This window comes from Dromiciops gliroides, chromosome 3 (assembly GCF_019393635.1).
Source record: "Dromiciops gliroides isolate mDroGli1 chromosome 3, mDroGli1.pri, whole genome shotgun sequence".
In the NCBI taxonomy this organism is placed as follows: Eukaryota; Metazoa; Chordata; class Mammalia; order Microbiotheria; family Microbiotheriidae; genus Dromiciops; species Dromiciops gliroides.
Window position 1 is genome coordinate 625,188,751 of NC_057863.1, and position 24,071 is coordinate 625,212,821.

At 41.1% G+C, this 24,071-nt stretch overlaps 1 protein-coding gene across 1 annotated transcript; it reads right to left on the reverse strand.

Annotated features, from left to right (window-relative positions):
- Window positions 1-588: 588 nt before the first annotated feature.
- On the reverse strand, window positions 589-19,601 carry RBP7 (retinol binding protein 7). The gene is made up of 4 exons (XM_043997224.1): window positions 19,440-19,601; window positions 3,968-4,146; window positions 3,773-3,874; window positions 589-824 (listed from the first exon to the last, which is right to left on the reverse strand). Exons 1-4 carry the CDS (start codon window positions 19,510-19,512, stop codon window positions 774-776), a joined length of 405 nt encoding a protein of 134 aa, XP_043853159.1. The 5' UTR covers window positions 19,513-19,601; the 3' UTR covers window positions 589-773.
- Between the last annotated feature and the right edge of the window lie 4,470 nt (window positions 19,602-24,071).

The window sequence follows — 24,071 nt, forward strand, 5'->3', positions numbered from 1 at the left end:
TTGTTTTATTTCTTAAGCTCAAAATAACAAATTTTTTAAAAAATGCCTACTATAAGGGGCAGCTAGGTGGCGCAGTGGATGAAGCACAGGCCCTGGATTCAGGAGGACCCGAGTTCAAATCTGACCTCAGACACTTGACACTTACTGACACTTACTGGTTATGTGGTCCTGGGCAAGTCACTTAACCCTCATTGTCCCACAAAAAAAAAATAATAATAATAAATAAATGCCTACTATATCCCAGGTGGGCAACTAGGTGGTGAAGTGGATAGAGCACTGGCCTTGGAATGAAGAAGACCCAGCATCATGAGTTCAAATCCCACCCCAGAAACTTAGTAGCTGTGTGACCCTGGGTAAATTACTTAATCCTGTTTCCTCAGTTCCTCATCTGTAAAATGAGAACCAGGTTTCAAATCTCACATCTGTCTCCCTGGCCCTGGGTGAATCACTTCCTTTTTCTGGGGTTCAGTTTCCTTTTCTGTAAAATATTGGGGTTGGACCACACGGCCTCCAAGGTCCCTTCCTCCTCTATATCTATGATCATGGTCCCTTTGGACCCATAACAACAGAGCACTCGAGTTGTTTAGAAAAAAGTTTATTGTAACTGGCCAGACTGAAGTTGTGACAATATCTGCAGGCAAGGTTAATAAAAAGAGAGAAGAGGGCGTTAGTCTTCTGCTCCACCAGCCCTTGTAAGGTTGTTTGGCATCAGCTCAGTTAAAGCTACAGGTCTCCTCAGGGTGGATATACACACTCAGCATTGGCTTTCTCCCTCAGGCTCTCTGGAACGTCTGTTTGCACACTTGGCCTTCACAGAACATTTCCTGGAGTCAGACATGGAAGGGAAGAAGGGGTTCGAGGGAGAGAAGAAAAAAGGGTGAGCTCAGCATTCAAGAACACAGTCTCTTCCCTGAGATCTTAGATGGATTAATTACCAACTTGTCAAGCTTGGCCACAAGCCACGGGACTCAGTACCAAGGCACCATGGGCTTTTGGCAGGAGCTTTGTGGTGTTTGAGCAAAACATATTGCAAGGTGTATCCCACCTACCATTAATGGGGGCTGGGGGAGGGAATCAAAGATATTTATAAAGCACAATATCAGTGTGACCTAACACAGTGCTTGGCACATAGTAAGAGCTTTAAAATATTCATTGTTGTATTTTACATGACTATACTGTGAGATTTAAAATTGGATATTAGATCATAAATCTCCCCTACTTAACCCTTCCCTTAATTCATCTCCCAGACTAGTAAATGGAAGAAGCTTCTGGTTTTCTAGATAGAGCCTTTATTGTATATAAGGTGTTGTTGATTAGAAGGATAGGAAAACAGAAATACAGTACAAATCGTCTTAAATCTAGGCTGTCTATATTCCTTATAAAAACTCACCAAACCGATTTAGGCCACCTTTGGAGTGAGTCAGACCGTCTGTGCCGCGCCGCCCGGAGTCCCGCCAAGCCGGCAAAAAAAGGCTACTCCCGTTCTCTCCACCCCGGAAGTCCAAAAAAACCCGGCAGGCAGTCTGACATGCGCAGCAGGCGCACTGTACCTGGCAGGCAGTCTGACATGCGCAGCAGGCGGACTGTACCCGGCAGGCAGTCTGACATGCGCAGCAGGCAGACTGTTCATCTCCTCCCCAAAAGGGTGGTCCTTGAAAAACTGGCGTCTTTCACTTATCCTAACCGACTGTTAAAAACTTTCATATTTTACCACAATACATATATAAGCTTATATGGAATTGTTTTGCCTTCTCAATGAGGGAGATAGGGAGGGAATTTGGAACTCAAACATTTTTTTAATGGATGTTAAAAATTGTTTTTACGTGTAATTGGGGGAATATAAAATAGCAAATGAAAACAACACTCAATATCACACAAAAAGTGCTCATCATTAGTTTAGCTACTATGACAGACATGCATAAGGGCAAGAAGACTCGGGCAGAGACATGGTGGAAAAAGAACTACCCTCAGAATCAGCAGGACCTCTGCCACATACTGGCTGTGTCACCCTAACCAAATCACTTCACCCTGTCTGCCTCAGTTTCCTCATCAGTAAAATGAGCTATAGAAGGAAATAGCAAACCACTCCAGTATCCTTGTCAGGAAAACCCCAAATGAAGTCACGAAGAGTCAGATGTGACTGAAATGCCTCAACAACAAATATGCCAAGCACTGTGCTAAATACTTAATAAATATTATTTCATTTGTTTTTTTTTTTAACAAATCATTCTTTGAGGGGGGGGGGCAATGAGGGTTAAGTGATTTGCCCAGGGTCACACAGCTAGTAAGTGTCAAATGTCTGAGGTCAAATTTGAACTCAGGTCCTCCTGAATCCAGGGCCAATGCTTTATCCATTGCACCACCTAGCTGCCTCATATTATTTCATTTGTGCCTCACAACAACCCTGAAAGGAAAGTGCTATTATCATCTCTATTTTACAGTTGAGGAAACTAAGTTAAGTGACTTGCCCAGGGTCCCAGAGTTAGTGTCTGAGGTCAAATTTGAACTCATGTCTTCCTCATTCCAGACCCAGCCTTCTATCCACTCTGCTATCCAGCAGCCTCTACCTGTCTCAGAATCACTTTTCACTCTTAAAAATTGGGGACCCGGGGCAGCTAGGTGGCGCAGTGGATAAAGCACTGGCCTTAGATTCAGGAGGACCTGAGTTCAAATCCAGATTCAGACACTTGACACTAGCTGTGTGACCCTGGGCTAGTCACTTAACCCTCATTGCTCTGCAAAAAACATAAAACAAAAAAATTTTTTTAATTTTAAAAATTGGGGACCCCCCCCAAGAGCTTTACTCTAAATGATTATTTATGTCTATTGATGTTTACCATATTAGAAATGAAACCTTCTTAGTATTATTGTGAAAATAGTCTTGACCTAATGGACCCCTTGAAAGAGACTCAGGGATGGACAACACTTTGAGAACTGCTGCTCTAAGACTCTAAGTTAGTAAGGATTAGCTGACCCCTGACTCTTAAGGCAGAGGCAGGAGCTGTCCATCAAGGAGTTGCTAACCCCTGACTCTTATGACAGAGGCAGGAGCTGTCCCTTAACTCCTTGAGGGAAGGAGTTGTTTTGTTTGTATTCCCAAAGTCAAGAAGGGTGTCTGGCAAACACTAGGCACTTAATATATGCAGATTGATGAATGGAGGGAGTTCCCTTACCAGGAATTTCCTATTCCAATGAAATCACTGGTTGGAAAGGGAAAAAATAGGATATAGAAGGGAGAAAGAGAAACTAGAAGTAACCATCTTGCAATTTAGGTTCAAGTTTTTGATTTTGATTTCATGTAGCCTATACAACAATCTATCTTTAAAGCAGGGATTTTTAACTCTGTGTGTGTGTGTGTGTGTGTGTGTGCGCACGCACGTGTGCACACACATGCATATGCGACAACTTTGGCAGTCAGTCTGGTAAAATCTACAGACCCCTTCTCAGAATCATGTTGTTAAATGCATAAAATAAAAGACAGAAGATTGTGACATAGTGAATAGAGCACTGAACCTGGAGTCAGGAGGACTTGAGTTCAAATTCAGCTTCAGACACTTTCTAGTTGTGTGATCTTGGGCAAGTCACTTAACCCCAACTGCCTCCCCCCAAAAAAGACATAGGATTACTAAGGAAACCAACAGTTACTAAAAATAAATATGTAATTTTTCCCACCCAAATTGATCCACAACCCTTTGAGAGATGGGGGGTTCTATGGACACCAGCATGAGAAGCTCTGTCTTCCAGCAAAAGGAAACATGTAATTGACAAATACCAGGTGTAATTCATCCCCTTCAATCCAGTGGGTCCAACCTCTGTTCCTCTTTTCCCCCTTCTGGACACAGGTGAGTCTATCATTGTCCCATGTTACCAAACTCTGTAGAAAGAGAAGATGAGGTTTGGTCCGAGGGATGCTTGTGGGCCAAAGATCTCTTGAGTATCAGATATCAGTAACTTTCTCCATCCTTACCTTGCATTTTCTGTTATCTAAGCCTCTGGTATCCTCATCAAATTCTTCTCCAACTTTAAACTGGACAAGGTAGTTACGGAAAGTGCTGAGTGTATGGATAGTGAAGCTGTCACCATCTTGTTTGATCACTTTCTGTGGCTTCACCATCTTTGCTATCTTTCGTGTAGCAAAGTCGATGCCTTGAAAGTAAGTGAAGAAAAATCTCAATTGTCAATTTTGGCTAATTTGAAACCAGGTAATAATTTGGCAGCTGACTCAAAAGCAGCCTAGGATGTTCACCCCCAAGAGAGTCAGGGTAATTTGTTGTCAATACTTGTGGAAAGTGTCAGGTCTCACCTCTGTCAAGAGGTCATCTGCTTAAAATTATTTTTACATGTAACTGGGGAAAGATATTAATTTTTTTAAAAAGAGGTTATCTGAGGGAAAGCAAGTGAGAATAAATGGATAAAGAGTTCAGACAGGGCTAAAGATCAGGGGTACTTTATCTTTTTTTGTATGTCCCAGGCCCCTTGGGTGAGCTGATGAACCCTATGGACCCTGTCTCAGAATCTTGTTCCTAAATGCATAGAATAAAAAGACAGTGTGTCCCAAAAATCTTGATGCAGACTGCACTAAGACTTTTGGAACACTTTGAAAAGAAACTAAGTCTATTTAGGTAAAATATTTTTTTAAAAAACAATCTCATATGGGGCAGCTACGTGGCACAGTGGATAGAGCACCAGCCCTGGAGTCAGGAGGACCTGAGTTCAAATCCGGCCTCAGACACTTAACACTTACTAGCTGTGTGACCTTGGGCAAGTCACTTAACCCAATTGCCTCACTAAAATTTAAAAAAAAATTAATTAATTAAAAAACAATCTCATAGACTCCAGGTTAAGAACCTCTGTCATAGAGTAGGAGCTCAGGAAAGGTTTTCAATGTAGCAAATTACAGGGGACAGTGTTTGTGGCAGACAGGAATCTGGCACTCCCCTTAGCAGATCCCTGAGAACCAATAGGCTGTGATTACTTGTTTTTTTTTAGTGAGGCAATTGGGGTTAAGTGACTTGCCCAGGGTCACACAGCCAGTAAGTGTCAAGTGTCTGAGGTCGGATTTGAACTCAGGTCCTCCTGAATCCAGGGCTGGTGCTCTATCCACTGTGCCACCTAGCTGCCCTTCCCTTCTCTTTATAAGTTCTTTTTATCAAGGGCTCATTTGTCGGATAGAGACATATTTGGAAATTAATGTGTAAACAAAAAAGCATTAATAGTTCAGTTCATATTCATAAAGCTGAAAGGAAACTCATAAATGTTCTAGTCTCTTTACAGAGAAGGGAGCTAAGGCCCAGGTAGATGAAGTCACCTCCCAAGGTCACACAGGCATGAAGTGCTAAGCACTGTGCTAAATGCTGGGGAGATTTTAAGAAAGGACATAGTCCCTGCCCTCAAGGACTTTACAATCTAATTCCAGGGACAACACATTACAAACAAGATATACGCAGTATATCTTGGTTGTAATCTCCAAGGGAAGACACCAGCATTTAAAGTAACCAAGAAAAGCTCCTAGCAGAAGGCAAGACTTAAAGGAAGCCAGGGAAACCAGGAGGCAGAGATGGGGATCAGGGCGGGATTCAAATTGAGGTCCTTTGAACCAGTGCTCTTTCATAAGTACCATTCCATCCTGAAGTAGCAAGCAACAGGTCAGAATTCGAACCCAGATCTTATTTCAAATCTAGGATTCTTTCCACTGTGCTTCACCTACCCCATTACAAAAATATTTAGACAGCACGTGACTAGTAGTGCCTTTAAAAAGTTTAGCCAAATGTTGATAAAGGGAGTTTTCTCACAGGAAATTCCCTATATCAATGAAATCATGGATCTGTTGTAAAAAACAAAACAAAACATGTCTTTACATCAAATGAGATAACATATAAATTGTTTTGTAAACCTTAAAAAAAAGTTTAGCTAGTCAAAGCTAATTAGATCTATATGTTTAAGAACCTTAAGTCAATTGACAAATACTTGTTTCTACTATGTAACTATAACAAATACCTTATTAATTCTTTTTTTTTTTTTTTTTAGTGAGGCAATTGGGGTTAAGTGACTTGCCCAGGGTCACACAGCTAAGTGTTAAGTGCCTGAGGTCGGATTTGAACTCAGGTAGTCCTGAATCCAGGGCCGGTGCTCTATCCACTTCACCACCTAGCTGCCCCATACCTTATTAATTCTTGATCTTTCAGGGTTCAAAAGGCAGTCTAGCAGACAACTAGGTGGTACAGTGGATAAAGCACCAGACTTAGAGTCAGAAGGACCTGAGTTCAAATCCAACCTCACTTGACACTTACTAGCTGTGTGACTCTGGGCAAGTCACTCCACCTTGTCTGCCTCAGTTTCCTCATCTGTAAAATGAGCTGAAGAAGGAAATGGCAAACCCACTCCAGGATCTTTGACAAGAAAACCCCAAATTGGGTCATGGAGAGTCAAACATGACTGAAAAGGATATGAGGACAGACAAAAATCCAACTGCCTTTTCCCTCAAGGAACATACTTTTTTTCTTTTTTGGGAGGAAGCCAATACTACATGTATAAGTATACACAAATATAACCCCAGCTAAAACAGCCTGTAGGGATCTTGGACAATGATACTATAGCTTTAAGAAGATCACAAAGTGGGGCAGCTAGGCAGTGCAGTGGATAGAGCACTGGCCCTGGAGTCAGGAGAACCTGAGTTCAAATCCAACCTCAGACACTTAACACTTACTAGCTGTGTGACCCTGGGCAAGTCACTTAACCCCAATTGCCTCACTAAAAAAAGAAGAAGAAGAAGAAGATCACAAAGGACTGGAAGGACTTGACTGGAAGAAAGAGAATCCTTGGTAGGTTGCCTGTTGGCAATGGAATTCCAATTTGGGTCTTAGACTAGCCTCTAATTTCCCAGGTGGCTCTTGTTGAGAGCCCCATTGCAGCCAAATATACCGATTAAATGTTTTTTCATGTTTCTTCATTATGTATTACTATTAATTAACCAATAATGTTTATATTTGTCTAAGCCTATACATCTGGGTTTTGAGAGAGGAAAAAAAAGTTTTATGGAAAAAGGAAAAAAAGATTTCCTTGTTTTTATATATCAGGTTGGAGGCTTGACCATTTTTGTGCTTTCAGTCATTCATTTCTGAGGTTACTGCAGAACATAAGCCCTTACATTGCCTTTTGGTTTTTTGCAGGACAATGAGGGTTAAGTGACTTGCCCAGGGTCACACAGCTAGTAAATGTCAAGTGTCTGAGGCTGGACTTGAACTCAGATCCTCCTGAATCCAGGGCTGGTGCTTTTTATTCTTCTTCTTCTTCTTCTTTTTTTTTTTTTGCAGGCAATAGGGGGTTAAGTGACTTGCCCAGGGTCACACAGCTAGTAAGTGTCAAGTGTCTGAGGCCGGATTTGAACTCAGGTACTCCTGAATCCAGGGCCGGTGCTTTAACCACTGCGCCATCTAGCTGCCCCCTGGTGCTTTTTATCCACTGTGCCACCTAGCTGCCCCCTCGACTGCCTTTTGAACCCTGAAAGATCAAGAATCAAGAATTAATCAATTAATCAAAGATCAAGAATTAATAAAGTATTGGGCTGAGGGATTGGGTGTTTGTCTAGAAGAGTGCTTGAAAGGGGTTACTCACATCCTGCATCATGCCCCCACAACCCACCGGGGTCTATACCCCACCTCCAAATATAATCTGGGTAATCTGGGGGGGTTACTAGTAGCTAGATTAAAATCAAATAAAAACACACATGTATCAGGAGATTTTAAATTAGAATAGGTATTTCCTACCACTATCAACATATATTCCAGTGCTAACAACCAATACAGGAAAGAAAAAAAAAATCTATACACATACTAGAAAGCCTTCAATCCAGAAGAGAGAATGTGCTGGTTAACCCCTGGTTTTTAATCCTTGTGCTGGCTGGCCAAAGAAACATGATGTCCTAGCTGGTTGATGATGCAGAGCCCAGTACAGCTAGTACTTAGAAATTCTTATTTCCCTGTCTTCCTAGAAAGAGGTCATGAGGACTGATATTCATTCCAATATGTGACTTGGAGAATAAAGTATACAGAAGATAGACCCTGGTAGAAATATCAAGGGGCCATAGTGTTATTTTCCTTCCTTGAAACAGGAATCACTGGGGCAGCCAGGTGGTGCAGCGAATATAGCACTAGTTCTGGAGTTCAGAGGACCTCAGTTCAAAGCCAGCTTCAGACACGTAATTGTATGGCCCTGGGTAAGATACTAACCATGATGACCTCCAAAAAGAAATGGGTATCTGAAATTAGAGCTTCATTTTATCATTCAGGCTCTAAGGGGTTTAGGAATCAATGTATGTTGGAGAATCCTGTGTGACTTAGGAAGACCTAGATTCGAATCTCATCTAAGGCAAAGCTTCTTTAAACTGTGGGTCTCAATGGTAACTGAATGTGGGGGTCTCAAAAAATTTAGCAATAGCAAACAGTTATGTATACCTATATACTGGGGTCACATAAAAAGTTCTTGGGTGAAAAGGGGTCGTGAGTGAAAAAATTTTAAGAAGCCCTGATCTGTACTGCCTGACTATAGGAACCTGGGTAAATCCCTTTACCACTCTAAGTCTCAGTGTTCTTATCTATAAAGTGGGGATAATATTAGTTCACCTCTTATAGTGATGTGACAAGACTCAAAGGTCATATATGTAAAGCACTGAGATTTACTCCTACACAAAGTGAGTTAGTATCACTATTGTCATTCATTCCCTTCCATAAGAATTCTAGCACCTTCTTAATTATTTCTTGTTTTTCCTGTACATAGTTTGTTTATACATATTTGTTTGCATGTTGTCTCCCCTGTTAGACTATAAACTATTTGAGGACAGGGACTGTCTTTTGACCCTTTTTGTATCCACAGTACTGGCACATTGTAGGTACTTCATAAATGTTTATTGATTAAGACATGAAGATTCTCTTCTTATAGTTAAAGGTGGTTTGTTTGTTTGTTTGTTGTGTGGAGCAATGAGGGTTAAATGACTTGCCCAATGTCACACAGCTAGTAAGTGTCAAGTGTCTGAGACCAGATTTGAACTCAAGTCCTCCTGACTCCAGGGCCGGTGCTCTATCCACTGCACCACCTGCTGCCCCCTCATTTGGGGGTTTCTATCAGAAGGTCGCCAGTGGATTTTTTCAATGTCTACTTTGCTCTCTGATCTTTCTTTTATAGTTTCTTGAAATATTATGTCTAGGACAATTTTTTGTTCGTGACTTTCAGGCAGTCCAGTGATTCTTAAATTACCTCTCCTTGATCTGTTTTCCAGGTCAGTTGTTTTTGCTATATTTCATATTTTCTTCAGTTTATTTTCAGTCTTTTGACTTTGATTATTTCTTGATGTGTCATGGAGTCATTAGCTTTCATTTGGCCAATTCTAACTTTCAAGGAATTATTCTCTTCAGTATGGTTTTGTACTTCTTTTCCCAAGCTGATACATCTTTTTTTCATATAATTCTTTCCTGGTTTTTATGTCTTTTCCCATCTTTCTTCTATTGGTATCATTTGGCTTTTAAAATCTTTTTTTTTTAATGCTTCTTTAACTCTTCTAGGAATTTGTGCTGAGTTTGTGTCCAAGGTACATTTCTCTTTGAGATTTTGCTTGTAGATGATTTTGAGTTGTTGTCTTCTTCTGAGTTTGTGTCTTGAGCTTCCCTGTCACCGTTGTAGCTCTTTGTGATCATTTTCTTTTTTGTTTGTTTTTTTTTGTTATTTTTCCAGCCTACTTCTTAACTTTGGACTTTACATTACTGCTGGGTGCTGTACTCTTTAGGTGAGGGGAAATGTTTGGCCTGAACATCTGTCTTCTTATATTCTTCTGTTGCTTTCATAACTCTGACTGGAGACTTGCAAAACTTTCAGTGCCCCCAAAGTGGTAAGATCTGGGGAGGTCTGTTCACTGCACCCCCCTCCCTGGATCTAAGTTCTGTAAGTTCCTGACCAGGTTTGTGTCTATTGGCTAGTTTATGGCTGGGAGTTTCAGAAGACTACTGGTTGACTCTAGTGCTACTGGTCCTCTGAGAGAGTTACACAGGTTCAGAGAGATTGAAACACCAGTTCCCTTTTGGTCTGGGACACTGTTCTCTCCTCCTGGAAAAAGGATTCATGACTTCTTGGTTCTCCTGATCTAGAATTGATATTCCTAAACAACAGATCTGGTCCCATCATGTTACCACTCAGAAATTTTCAACGATGTGTAAAATGCTTAGTACAGTGCCTGGTATACAGTAGGCATTTAATAGTTGCTCGTTCATTTCCCTTTCCTTCAAGAGCCACCTCAGGTAATATCTCCTACCTGAAGCCTTCCCTGATTTCCCTCAATGCTTAGTGCTCTCTCTCCTTCTTTCTATTACTATGTTTCTTTGTTCATTTGTTTTAATGCATCTGGGTACATGCTACATACCCTAGTAGAATGTAAGCTCTTTGTGGGCAAGGACTAATTTGCTTTTACTTAGTATTTCTATTTCCTACTCTAGTGCCTTGTATACAGTAGGTGCTAAGTAAGGTTTGCTGAATTCAAATTGTGCTTTTTTCTATTAAAAAAAAAGGTTGAATGATATATATAAAATTATATATCCATGACTCTGTTTGGATAGCTAGTGACACTTATTTATCTTATTTATACTCCACCCCCCTTTTTTTTTTAATCTGATCTGTGACTTTAATGCTTTTGTGAAATCCCAAAGAAGACATTTCCTCCATGCATTCAGATCATCACCTTTTCTGTAACTTAGAGTCAAAAAGTTGGCTAGGAGGATAGAAATGTCAAGTGGCTTGTCCAAGGTCATACAGTCAACATCTGTCAGAGGCAGGACTTGATCCTTGATTCTGTTCTGTACATAAATATATTTTTTAAAATAATTATACCTAGGGGTGGCTAGGTGGCGCAGTGGATAAAGCACCGGCCCTGGAGTCAGGAGTACCTGAGTTCAAATCCGGCCTCAGACACTTAACACTAGCTGTGTGACCCTGGGCAAGTCACTTAACCCCAATTGCCTCACTAAAAAAAAAAAAGTCTAAAAAAAATAAATAAATAATTATACCTATACTTTCAAGTGTTTTTTTAAATAGAAATGAGCTTTACTTTAACAACCTTTTCTGCATCTATTGATATAATCACATGGTTCTTAAAAAACTTTATTATTGCTATAATATCAGGACCAACATAATAAAAATGATAATTTTACCTAAGCTAATTTATATATTCAATGTCATCCCAATTAAATTACCAAAAATTATTTTACTGAATTTTTAAAAATAACAATATTCCCTCAGAAGAATAAAAAGTCAAGAATATCAAAGGAACTAATGAAAAAATGTAAAGGAAAGAGATTTAACAGTACCAGATCTTAAAATATATTATAAGGCAGTAATTATGAAAACTTATCTGGTACTGGCAAGAAACAGAAAGGTAGATCAGTACAACAGGGTAGACATATAATACACCACAGCAGCAAATGACTATAGTAGTAACCTTGCATTTGACAAGTGTAAAGACAAGTTTTGGGGGATAAGAATTCATTATTAGGTAAAAGTTGTTGGTAAGAAAGTAGTCTGGCAGAAATTCAGCACAGACCAATATCATATAGCATTTACCAAGACAAGGTCAAAATGGATAAATGACCTACATTATAAAGAGAGCTATTACAAGAAAATTGGAAGAACATGGAACATAATACTTATCAGACCTGTGGATAGGTGAATAATTTATGAATAAACAAGAGAGAGAGAGCAGAGTGAGGTATAAAATGGATAATTTCAATTACATTAAATTTAAAAGAATTTGTACAAATAAGTAAATGTAGCCAAGATCAGAAGGAAAGCAGAAAATCAGGGGGGAAATTTTATGGACAGTTAAGGTCTCATATATCAAAAATATAAAGAACTTCATAAAACCTATAAGAATATGAGTCATTCCCCAATTGACAAGTGGTCAAAGGATATGAACAGGCAGTTTTTAGATAAAGAAGTCAATCCAATTTATAGTCATATGAAAGAATGTTCTAAATTGTTATCGATTAGAGAAATGCAAATTAAAATAACCATAAGATAGCATTTTATACCTATCAGATTAGCTAAAATGATTGAAGGGGGAAATGACAAATGTTGGAGAGGATGTGGAAAAATTGGGACACTAATTCATTTTTGGTGGAACTGTGAAGTAATCCAACCATTTTGGAGAACAATCTGGAATTGTGCCCAAAGAGTTATTTAACTGTCTATACCCTTTGATCCAGCAATACCACTACTAAGCTTGTTTCCAAAGATAATTAGGGAAAAAGGAAAAGCACCAATATATTCTAAAATATTTATAGCAGCTCTTTGTGGTGGCAAAGAACTGGAAATTGAGGGAATGCCCATCGATTGGGGGAATGACTGAACAAGTTGATATGGTATATGATTGTGATGGAATACTACTGTGCTGTAAGAAATAATGAGCTTGATTATCTTAGAAAAATATAGAAAGACTTTCATGAAATAGAGTGAAATGAACAGAACCAAGAGAACATTGTATACAGTAGCAGCAATATTGTTTTGTTTTGTTTTGTTTTGGTGAGGCAATTGGGGTTAAGTGACTTGCCCAGGGTCACACAGCTAGCTGCCCCTTAGCAATATTGTTTTAAGAACAACTTTGAGTGACCGTCATTTTGACTTATAAATACCCAAATTAACTACAAAGGACAAATAAAAGGAGACACTATCTGCATCCAGAGAAAAAATTGATAAACAGAAGTGTGTATAGAACGATTTTACAGATACATACATATTTTTGTCTAATGGTAGCCATCTTGGGTGGGGGAAGGGAAGAAAAAAAGGAAAAAAAGAAATTTACACAATAACTTTATTATATATTTAAAAGGAATAGCAAGTTGTACACAATAGATTTGCAGTTTCATGTGCAATTGTCTTTTTAAAAACCATACTAGGGGCAGCTAGGTGGCACAGTCGATAAAGCACTGGCCCTGGATTCAGGAGGACCTGAGTTCAAATCGGGCCTCAGACACTTGACACTTACTACCTGTGTGACCCTGGGCAAGTCACTTAACCCCCATTGCCCTGCAAAAAAAACCCCAACCCATACTATGTTATGGAAATGCTAATTTTATTCCATAAATTAAAAATAAAATAATTTAAAAATAATTATGCTTTATTTATTTTACCATTCTTTTGTTGTTGTTTTTTAAGCAACTGGATTGAGGTGACTCACCCAGGGTCATACAGCTAGTAAGTATCTGTAAGTATTTGAACTCAGGTCTTTCTGACTCCAGGGCCAGTTGCTCTTTCTTTCTTTCTTTCTTTTTTTCTTTTTTTGTGGGGCAATGGGGGTTAAGTGACTTGCCCAGGATCACACAGCTAGTATCAAGTGTCTGAGGCCGAATTTGAACTCAGGTACTCCTGAATCCAGGGCCGGTGCTTTATCCACTGCCCCACCCAGCCGCCCCCAGTTGCTCTTTCCATTGCGCCACCTAGCTGCCCCTTAATATCTATTTTTTAAAATTTTGAGTTCCAACCTTTTCTCCCTCTAGCCCCTCCCCACCCTTTGAGAATGCAAGCAATATATCAATGATACATGTGAAGTCACATATCTATGTATATGGAGATTTATATATACCCCCATCAATATATGTGTGTATACATATATATGTGCATATTATGTATATACATATGTATCTATACACATATGGTGCTACATAGCACATAAGGTGCTATAAAAATATGTGCATTCATATATACACACACATATATATACTCACTCATATATACGCACACATATATCCCTCAGTATTGTGCCTAGCATATAGTAAGAGCTTAATAAATGCTTCTCGCCTTGCCCCCTTTTTTCCTACTTAGTAAGGCATGTCTTGTAACAAAGATTTTTTTGAAAAAGAGAGAAAAAATTCAGAACCCTACCCCACACATACCAGCCAAATCTATATAAAAATATACCTGGGGGCAGCTAGGTGGCGCAGTGGATAAAGCACCGGCCCTGGATTCAGGAGTACCTGAGTTCAAATTCAGCCTCAGACACTTGACACTTACTAGCTGTGTGACCCTGAGCAAGTCACTTAACCCCCATTGCCCCGCAAAAAACAAAAAACAAACAAACAAAAAACTAAAACTTTTTTCACGGCAGGAAGTAGTTTCCTCATAGGTATGCAATAAAGGACATAAATCTGTTAAAATAGAATTCAAGGTGACTTCCTGGTTTGTTTTCTTTGGCTTTCCTTAGCTGTTAGTAATGATGCTACTTTAATAAGCTATATCTTGCCGCTAGATGGCGCAGTGGATAAGATAAGTGGATAAGTGGAGAACCCGGGAACCTAGTGCCGTGCTGCCCATGTGATCTTAGTTTGGCCTCCCCTGCTAAATTGTAAGCTTTGATCTAACGGAGACAAGACATTCAAGCAGGTGTTAGCTTAGAATTCAGTAGTTTGACGATGCCTCTTTGCACTTGGCTCTGAACTAGAATTCAGTAGTTTGACGATGCCTCTTTGCACTGGGCTCTGAACACTTATGGAAAGGGAGCGCTGGAAGAAAAAAGAAACATCATGCATTTTGCACTATACGGGAGAAATGTACATGGGCTGGGACGAGCTGCATCCTCCGGGACTCTGATGAGGTATGGATGGTGGCGCTTTGAAATGATGGGCTGCTTGCAACCAGTCCCACCGTGCTTTTTGCTTAGTTTGAAGAATCAGAGAAAAAGAGGGGTCTGATCGCCTCCGGCTGCTGTCAAAGCTGCCAGTCTTTTTTTTTTTTTTTTTTTGCCGGGCAATGAGGGTTAAATGACTTTCCCAAGATCACGCAAGTACTGTCAAAGTGTCTGAGGTCGGATTTGAACTCAGGTCCTCCTGAATGCAGGGCCGGTGCTTTATCCATTGTGCCACCTAGTTGCCCCCTGCCAGTCTTTTTTTTTTTTTTGCTATTTACCTTTTGACTGGGTTTACCAACCACCATCCCTCACATTGTCATCGGTGCACTTTGTTCAATTATAACCAAAGAAAATCCAGTGGAAGCCAAATCCTCGATTTGGTGTGATTTATAATGGCAGCTCACAGGTATTCAGGAAGAGGTTTTAATCCTTTTAGAGAGATGGGGAACACATTCCTGCAATACCCCCCCTCTCCCACACACACACCTGTAACACTGGGGTTTGGGAGCAGGTGGTAATGGACACTGAGCCCTTATGGAAGTTCCACAAACATATTTGTTGGCAAGAGAATAAGCATTTATATAGTGCCTACTAAACCAGGCACTATGCTAAGTGTTTTTGTTTGTTTGTTTGTTTTTGCAAATATTATGTCTTCTGATTCTCATGACAAGCCTGGGAGATATTATTATTTCCATTTTATAGTTGAGCAAACTGAAGCAGACAGGTGTTAATGATTTGCCCATAGTCACACAACTAGTAAGTGTCTGAGGCTGAATTTGAATTCAGGTCTTTCCAATTCCAAGTCACAGACATTCACGTACCCACCTACACCATCCTATCATATAGCAGCATATGATTAAGTGGCATGAGTGGTGTGAACAGCAAGTGCCATTGTCAGGAGATCAGAGGAAAGAAGGGGGTTACTGTGGCTAAGTGGGTTGAGGTTCATAAGTAGGAGCGGGAAAAGGTTGGTAGTATTGTGAAATCCAGGAAGGTATAAAAGCATAGAGAAACAGCACGGTGCCGTGGACAGCCCACCATACTTGGAGTCAGGAAGACCTGAGTTCAAGTCCTGCCAGTATTATGGGTACCCATGAGCAAATCCCCTTATCACTTAATGAGAAATGCCTCTCATAATGCAGCAGTGGATGGAGTTTCTATTCTCCTCATACCAATGAAATGATGGCTCTGGACTCCAAACCAGCACACCAGCAGAAGTACTGAGACTACAGTTAAGGAGAGATATTTGAGGGAATGGGGAACAGAGCTGCCTGGCTCAAAGAGGGGCCCTAAGCTAAGTGAAATCAAAGAGCAAGACAGGGGAACCATGATGCTTTAAGGTTTATGAAAGACTTTTTAAAAGCAGTATCTCATTTGATCCTTACAACAATCCTGGAAGGTAGGTGCATTCATTATTCTCATTTTATGGATGAGAAAATAGCGGTTGAGTGACTTGCTCAGGGTCACACAACTAGGGAGCCTTACAGCTATTAAGTGAGGTGTTCTGGGATATAAACCCAGGTCTTCCTGACTCCATGTCTAGGGCTCTATCAACTGAGAGACCTAGATATCAGAACATATCTAAAAGCTGGGAAACCTTTTGGAAGCATTCAAATACTTCCAATCATCCCCTAGGTGGTGCAGTGGGGTAGTGTGTTGGATCTGGAATATGAAAAATCTGAATTAAAATCTGTCCCCATTCACTTTCTGGCTGTGTGACCCTGGGCAAGTCACCTAATTTTCTGAAGAAGCTTGGGGAAATTGCAGCCAAACAGTTTGGGAAGCAGGCAAATGACTCTCCCTATTCAATAAATTAAATTAATCTATTATGGAATTTTGATTTCTCCTTTGTAACCCACCTTCACACAGTGTGTTTCTGGGCTTAAACAGAGAAAACTCTTCCTCCTCCTAGTTTACTAAGTAGATATCTCATAGCTATGTTGTTACCCCGTGGTGTATTTTAAGCCATTGTTATTTCTTAACAACAAGCTTTGGTAGCCAAGCAAGCTAAAAACTTCACCTGATTTTTAAAGCTTCACCATCTGTACAAAAAGCTAGGCAGGAGCCAGGGGCTCCACAGGGAGAACAATTTTTTTTTTTTTTTAGTGAGGCAATTGGGGTTAAGTGACTTGCCCAGGGTCACACAGCTAGTAAGTGTTAAGTGTCTGAGGCCAGATTTGAACTCAGGTACTCCTGACTCCAGGGCCAGTGCTCTATCCACTGTACCTCCTAGCTGCCCCAAGAACAATTTTTAATAATGTCTCATATTTCATGATAAAGAAAGTATAAAACCAAACTCTCTCTGCCCTTGGAGACCTAAGTATTACCTTAATTTTTGTTTTGTTTTTTTGGCCGGGCAATTGGGGTTAAGTGACTTGCCCAGGGTCACACAGTTAGTAAGTGTTAAGTGTCTGAGGCCAGAATTGAACTCAGGTCCTCCTGAATCCAGGGCCAGTGCTCTATCCACTGCACTACCTAGCTGCCCCTTACCTTCATTTTTGAAAAAAGGGGGTGGGGCAGCTAGGCAGTGCACTGAATAGAGCACCAGCCCTGGAGTCAGGAGGATCTGAGTTCAAATCTGACCTCAGACAGTTGACACTTACTAGCTGTGTGACCTTGGGCAAGTCACATAACCCCAATTGCCTCACCAAAAAAAGAAAAAGAAGGGGCAGCTAGGTGGCTCGGTGGATAAAGCACTGGCCTTGGATTCAGGAGTACCTGAGTTCAAATCTGGTCTCAGACACTTGACACTAGCTGTGTGACCCTGGGCAAGTCACTTAACCCCAACTGCCTCACCAAAAAAAAAAAAAAAAAAAGAAAAAGAAAAAGGTGGGGGGAAAGAAAGAGGAAATGAGATTAGATATTAATGAGTCCATCACAACCAGAATTAGACTTCTGTCTTTCAGTTAGCTAAAGGCATTTATGTTCATTTCCTCTTCATAGTGTGGGAGAAAAGGGTTTGTGTAGGGAGTAGAGGTGGGACAGAGACCCAATCCCTTATTGTGTATTAATTCATCAGTTCTTTAACAGCAGACAAAAACTAAATTAGGCTAAGCGTAGGAAAGATGTGGATTTACTATAGTAACAGAAGCAGTGTGCTCATCTACATTTCATTTAGAGACTGATTCAAGAAGTTATCTGGGAAATTAAAAGTTGGTCAGAAGGTAAATAATATACCTTTTAAAAATCCTTAGCCTAAGCCAACATAATGATGAAGAACTACACTATTTTAGAACCTGGATGATCCCATGAGACTATAAACTTCTGGAGGGCAAGGACTTTCACTAGTTGTTGATCCTTCCCAGACACCCAGAAATGAATACAGTTTCTGACATGGAATAAGAGCTGAATAAAGGTTTGTTGGATTGGATTTAAGCTTGATTAAAAGGTCAGCTCCAGTATTTTCCTAAAGAGCCATCAAGATCGAATCCAGCCTCAGACACTTGACACTTGCTAGCTGTGTGACCCTGGGCAAGTCACCTAACCCCCATTGCCCCGAAAAAAAATTTTTTTTTTTACTTAATGTCTTTGTCATTAAGAGAGATAATTGTCAAAACCAGGGGGCAGAAGAGGGATTTGGATTCCAAAGGGGTGTGTGTGTGTGTGTGTGTGTGTGTGTGTGTGTGTGTGTGTGTGTGTGTGTGTGTGTTCGAGCTCTCTGACTCACTTAGGATCAGAGATTTAGAACTGGAAGAGTTCTCAGAAGCCATCCTATCAAAAGCTCACCTTTTACACATGAAAAAACTGAGGTCTAGGTTAGGTGACTTACCCAAGGTCACATAAGGGATATGGAAACACCAGGGAGAAAATTCACACCTAGATTCTCTGATTCTAGAGCTTGGGATCTTTCCACTGTAGCACATTGTATCTCATCTATTTATCTAGATGGCAGAATGATAGGATAGAGATAGATGATGGGTGATAAATAGATGATAGATAGATAGATAGATGATAGATAGATAGATAGATAGATAGATAGATAGATAGATAGATAGATAGATAGATAGATAGATAGATAGATAGATAGATAGATACTTCATCTCACTCTGAACCTAGATTCCTTGTGTTTTCCCTAAGACCTCCAGAAATCAAGTACGTGCTAAAGCACAGATGTCAAGACTGTTACTGGCCCAGAGCACAGAAGGGCAGATTTCTAATAGTGGCATGGGGAAGGTCAGGAGGGCCGGAGGCTGCTCACCTAAGTTCTCTGAAAGCACTGGGTGGAAGCAGACTGACTGGCAAGCATCAAAGCCCCCCCCCCCCCAACTTGCTGCCTCCTTCCTGAGCTACTTTCCTCTCTGCTAAGAGGGCACATCACCTGCTTTGGGGAGACTGGTTCCTTTTTGGCTTTTAAACAGTCTGTGGGTCCTATTATAAGGGAGTAAGTCCTCCTGGGTCCCATCCTGAGAGAGAGACAGAAACAGAGACAGAGACAGAGAAGGGAAGGGAAGGGAAGGAGGGAGGGAGGGAAGGAGAGAGGGAGGGAGAGAGAGGGAGAGAGAGAGAGAGAGAGAAAAGAGAGAAGAAGAGGAAGAGAAAAAAGAGGGAGAGAAAGAGAAAGGAGGGAAGGGGGAAGGAAGAGAGAGAGGGAGAGGAAGAACTAAACAGAGACAGGGTCAGAGACAGAGAAAGGGCAGGCAGGAACGAGGTCATCCATCCCCTTGCCACTAAGGCTTGGTAAGGTTAGCGCCCGGGCCAGGGTACACCCGAATATCCGGCCAGCACTTCCCGAGTGCCCCCGCCCCCACCTCGAGCACCCCTCCTCCCACTATTTCCCTACCTAGAGCCAGCATGTAGCCCTCGAAGTTTTCATTGCTGGCCATGTTCCAGGTGCCACTGAGGTCCACGGGCATGGCTGGGGAGCAGAGCGGAGCCGGCTGGCCGAGAGCGCGCCTGTGTATCAGCGAGCTGAATGACACCGGCAGCGTGGGCTGCCAGTGGCTCAGCCCTATATGGGGGTGTGGCGGCGGGGGAGTTACGGGGAGGGAGGAACATTGACTGGGAGCCCCTGGGAACAGGTGGGCGCGGTGGAGGAAAGTTGGAAGTGGAGGGGAGCAAAGGAGAGGAAAGTTCAACTTGGCTGTGAGTGGAACTCAGGAGGGCACGGACACAGCGTCTGGGTGCCCTGGGAGTTAGGACCACGTCTCCTTGGCCTCCTCTAGAGGCAAGCTCAGCACCCACGCGTGTGGCGGACAGAAGACGGGCATCAGGAGTCCTGGACGGAATCTCCGTTTTGCTACATACGGGCTTTGGGCAAATAATTCCTGCCCTTTTCTAGTCCTCAGTTTTCTCATCTGTGTATAAAATGAGGGAAATAGGCTAGGAGGTTTCTAAAGTCGTTTCTACTTGGAATGTTGGTATAGTGGACAGGACGTTGGATGCAGAATCTGAGGAGCCTGGTTCCAGTGTCCTCTGTGTGACCTTGGCTATTGCTGTCAATCAGACTTGTACCCCAGAGCCGCACTATCTGAGGGGGCATGGAGATCTAATTCTAGTCTGATACTCCTCTTGGAGATATGTGAGAGAAGGAGGAAACACCCATCCAAGGCTCTTTTGCTACCTCCATCAAGAATGAAATCTCAGTCTCCTTTAGAGAGAAGTGAGCCAGATTCCAGAGAGTTCTACCATGCCCCCTGTGAACTGTGTATTTTTTTCCTATAAAAGTATTTTATTATTTTCCAGTTGCATGTAGAGATGGTTTTCAACATTTGTTTTTATGAGATTTTTAGTTTCAATTTTTTCTCCCTCCCCCTTCCCCAAGACAGCAAGTAATCTGATATAGGTTACATATGTACAATCACATTAAACATATTTCTGCATTAATCATTCTGTGAGAGAAGAATCAGAACAAAAAGGAAAAACCTCAAAAAAAGAAAAACAACAACAAAAACAATAGAAATAGTATGGTTCAATCTGCATCTAGATTCCACAGTTTTCTTTTTCTGGATTTGGAGAGCATTTTCCACCATGAGTCTTCTGGAACTATCCTGAACCATTGTATTGCTGAGAAGAATCAAGTCTATCACAATTGATCAACACACAATGTTGTTGACACTGTGTACAATGGTCTCTTGGTTCTGCTTATCTCAGTCAGCATCAGTTCATGTAAGTCCTTCCAGGTTTCTCTGAAATCTGCCTGCACATCGTTTGTTACAGCACAATAGTATTCCATTGCATTCATATATCACAACTTGTTGAGCCATTCCCCAATTGATGGGCATCCCCTCAATTTCCAATTCCTTGCCACCACAAAAAGAGCAGCTATAAATATTTTTGTACCTGTGGGTCCTTTTCCCTTTTTTATGATCTCTTTGGGAGAAAGACCTAATAGTGGTATTGCTGGGTCAAAGGGTATGTATATCTTTATAGCCCTTTGGGCATAATTCCAAATTGCTCTCCAGAATGGTTGGATCATGAACTGTGTATTTTTTACATTTAGACAATCCATGTAGATATACATATGTTGTTTGTTGTTTGGCCATCATTCTCAAAGAGGATCAGGAGGGGAGGTGATGTCGTGACTTGCAGTGAATTGGATTTAACTGAGGCAGGGTTGTGCAGTCAGCAGCCACATTCTCTACTCTGGAGTCATCTGGGTCCAGTGGTAAGTTATGGATCAAGACAACAGGAGATGGTCCCGGAAGCAGTAGGAGACCATGGCCTTTTAAACTAAGGTCTTTCACAGGTCACAGGTTCATATCTTACATGGGGACACCCATCTGCAAATCATTCAACAAGCATTGATTATATACCTATGAGGCAGGCATAGTGCTAAGGTCTAGGGATGCAAAGAAAAATAAAATCATTTCTGTCCTCAGGGAGCTTACATTCTGTTGGGAGCTTATATTCTATAAAACAACATGCACATGGACAAGTAGATACAAGGCAATTTCTAGGGGGAGGGAACTAATAAGTTGGGAGAATCAGGACAGCATTCCTTTAAGATGTGGTTTTTGATTTATTGAGGTCCTACTATGTACAAAACTCCATGTTAGGCTCTTTGATTCTTTAGTGAAAGGCTCTCTGAAACCTCGTGTAGTAATTGCTCTAGACTTACTCTCCCAGAGGGAGACTGGCTACACATATCCTTCTCAGAGTTCTAGGGGTACTCCTGTGGGGTTAGGGCTATCTTCTCTAATGCTATCAGCTTGTGTCCCTGGTCCAGTCACTATTAGCTGCCAGGGACTAGTGGTAAAGTTCCTTTTAGCCAATTGACATCAATTAGTTTTCCCAAAGAGATATTTACTTCTAAGATATATCAAGAATGGAATAAGTACAAACATTTGTCACTAACACCTCAGGGTCACACTCTTACACCCCTTCACCCTCTGCAGTTTCTACTCAGCATTGGTCCCACAAAGTTCACACCCAAGCATGGACTCTACTCTGAGACTTCCTGGGGACTCATTCTCTTTTTGTTGTTGTTGTTGTTGTCGTGGTGTGTATGGTTTTTGTTTGTTTTTTGGGGGGGCACTCACTCTCTTGACTTTTTGAAACTCTCAAGGTTGAAGCCTTCACTCTCCTTCACCTAAAATGAAAGAACAAATGCAAGGCCCAGATTCATGAGTTACATTTGTGATCTCCCCTTCCCTTTCTTTTTCATCTCTTTTCTCTCTCCAGAATGTCACCGGACAGAAAGGAGGCAGCCAAAAGGAAAGGATGAGACTCTAGTTGATCAGTGCCTTTTGAATGATGATCAGATGGTCTCTGGGGGACCATCCAACTGAGATTCTGTGAAAAGGAACCTCAGTTTTAAATTCTATGAAATCGAACCTACACCCTGGCCCCTGGTTCATCTCATCCCTTCCCATGCTGTTTTAACAGTCAAAGTTCATTGTCTTTTCTGTCTTAGAAGTCAAAGAACAATCCTCTTCTCTTTCAGCTCATTGGAAGGCTTAAATATCTAGGGTCGGTGATTTCACTAGTATTTTATTTTAGTGTTTGCTGATTTTCTCTTAAAAAATCATAAAGGTATTTTATTATTTTCCAGTTACATGTAAAGATAATTTTCAACATTTGTTTTCATGAGATTTTTAATTCCAAATTTTTCTCCGTCCCTCTCCTCCCTCCCCCCTCCCTAAGACAGAAAGCAATCTGATATAGGTTATATATATATACAATCACATTAAACATATTTCTGCATTAGTCATGTTGCATTTCACTTGTATTTATATGTGTGTATATATGTATAGACATATATGTATGTATATATTTAAGTCACAAGGTCTTAGTAATGGAAAGATGCAACTTAATTACTAATTTTCTTCCAATCCAGTGAGTGCATATTGACCTATGCACTTGGAAATAGATTATTCAATAACCAGTCACTAAAAAAGACCATGACTTTTTTTTTTTTTTTGGATGAGGCAATTGGGGTTAAGTGACTTGCCCAGGGTCACACAGCTAATAAGTGTCAAGTATCTGAGGCCAGATTTGAACTCAGGTCCTCCTGACTCCAGGGCCGGGGCTCTATCCACTGTGCCACCCAGCTGCCCCTAGAGCATGACTTTTAAAGTGTTGAAGATCCATATATATTTGTTTAGGAGTTGCTATATGTTGACCTCTATGTAAACAAAATTGAATTACTCACTGAGGAAATGCAGATCATGTCTGCTTAATTTGGGGAACTCATGTTCAGGGAATTAACTAGCACTAGGCAACGGGGCTTTATCCCAAGGTGACAGTATCGACAAAAGCCATGCTTCTTTCTGGTAGCTGCCACCACCTCATCCTAAAGTTCTCCACTAGTCCATGTTGCCTCAACTGTCCCTTAGTTGCCACTTCTCTCTTCAGGCTCACTTTGCTCTGTTATTCCCATTGGGGCAAAGGTCAGAACGCTTGGAGGACATGCTCTCTCCCAGTGTAACAAACCAAGGTTGGTTTGTCCTCCAGCCAAATGTCTCCTTCCTCCCCCATCTCTACTCAAATGAATTTGCTTTCAGTACAAAAATGACTAGTTATATCTCTTCCCCTCCTTAGGCTATTTAGCACAAAAGGTAAACATGAAGCAAGCAGAATTAGCAAGAAAGGATTTAAACAGCAGTATTTGGTCACAATAATTTTCTTCCTTGGGTATTATAATCTATTGATATATGGCTAGCAAATTTTGACCTTTTCTTCTGGGAATCACTGTGTTTCAGACTGTGTGAATCAAAGGATGCCTAGGCAAAGACTCCTTTTCTCTGCTACCATTCTCTAGCCATTCATCCCCAGCACCTCTACCCTATCCCCCTAGACCCTTATCCAGCACTGCTCTCCTCTTCAATTGTATCCTCTATTTCACTCCCCATACCTGATCAGTTGCCAAGTCCTGTTGATTTTACCTTTGTTACATCTCTCAAATATGCCCCTTTCTCTCCTCTGACTCTGCCATGACTCTGGTGCAGACCATCAACACATCACACATAGACAT

Coding starts and splice junctions, on each gene's coding strand:
- RBP7 (XM_043997224.1), bottom strand. CDS start 19,512: ATGCCCGTGGACCTCAGTGGCACCTGGAACATGGCCAGCAATGAAAAC. Junction 4,147..19,439: donor GGGCTACATGCTGGCTCTAG/GTAGGGAAATAG, acceptor CTTACTTTCAAG/GCATCGACTTTGCTACACGA. Junction 3,875..3,967: donor TAGATAACAGAAAATGCAAG/GTAAGGATGGAG, acceptor CTCTTTCTACAG/AGTTTGGTAACATGGGACAA.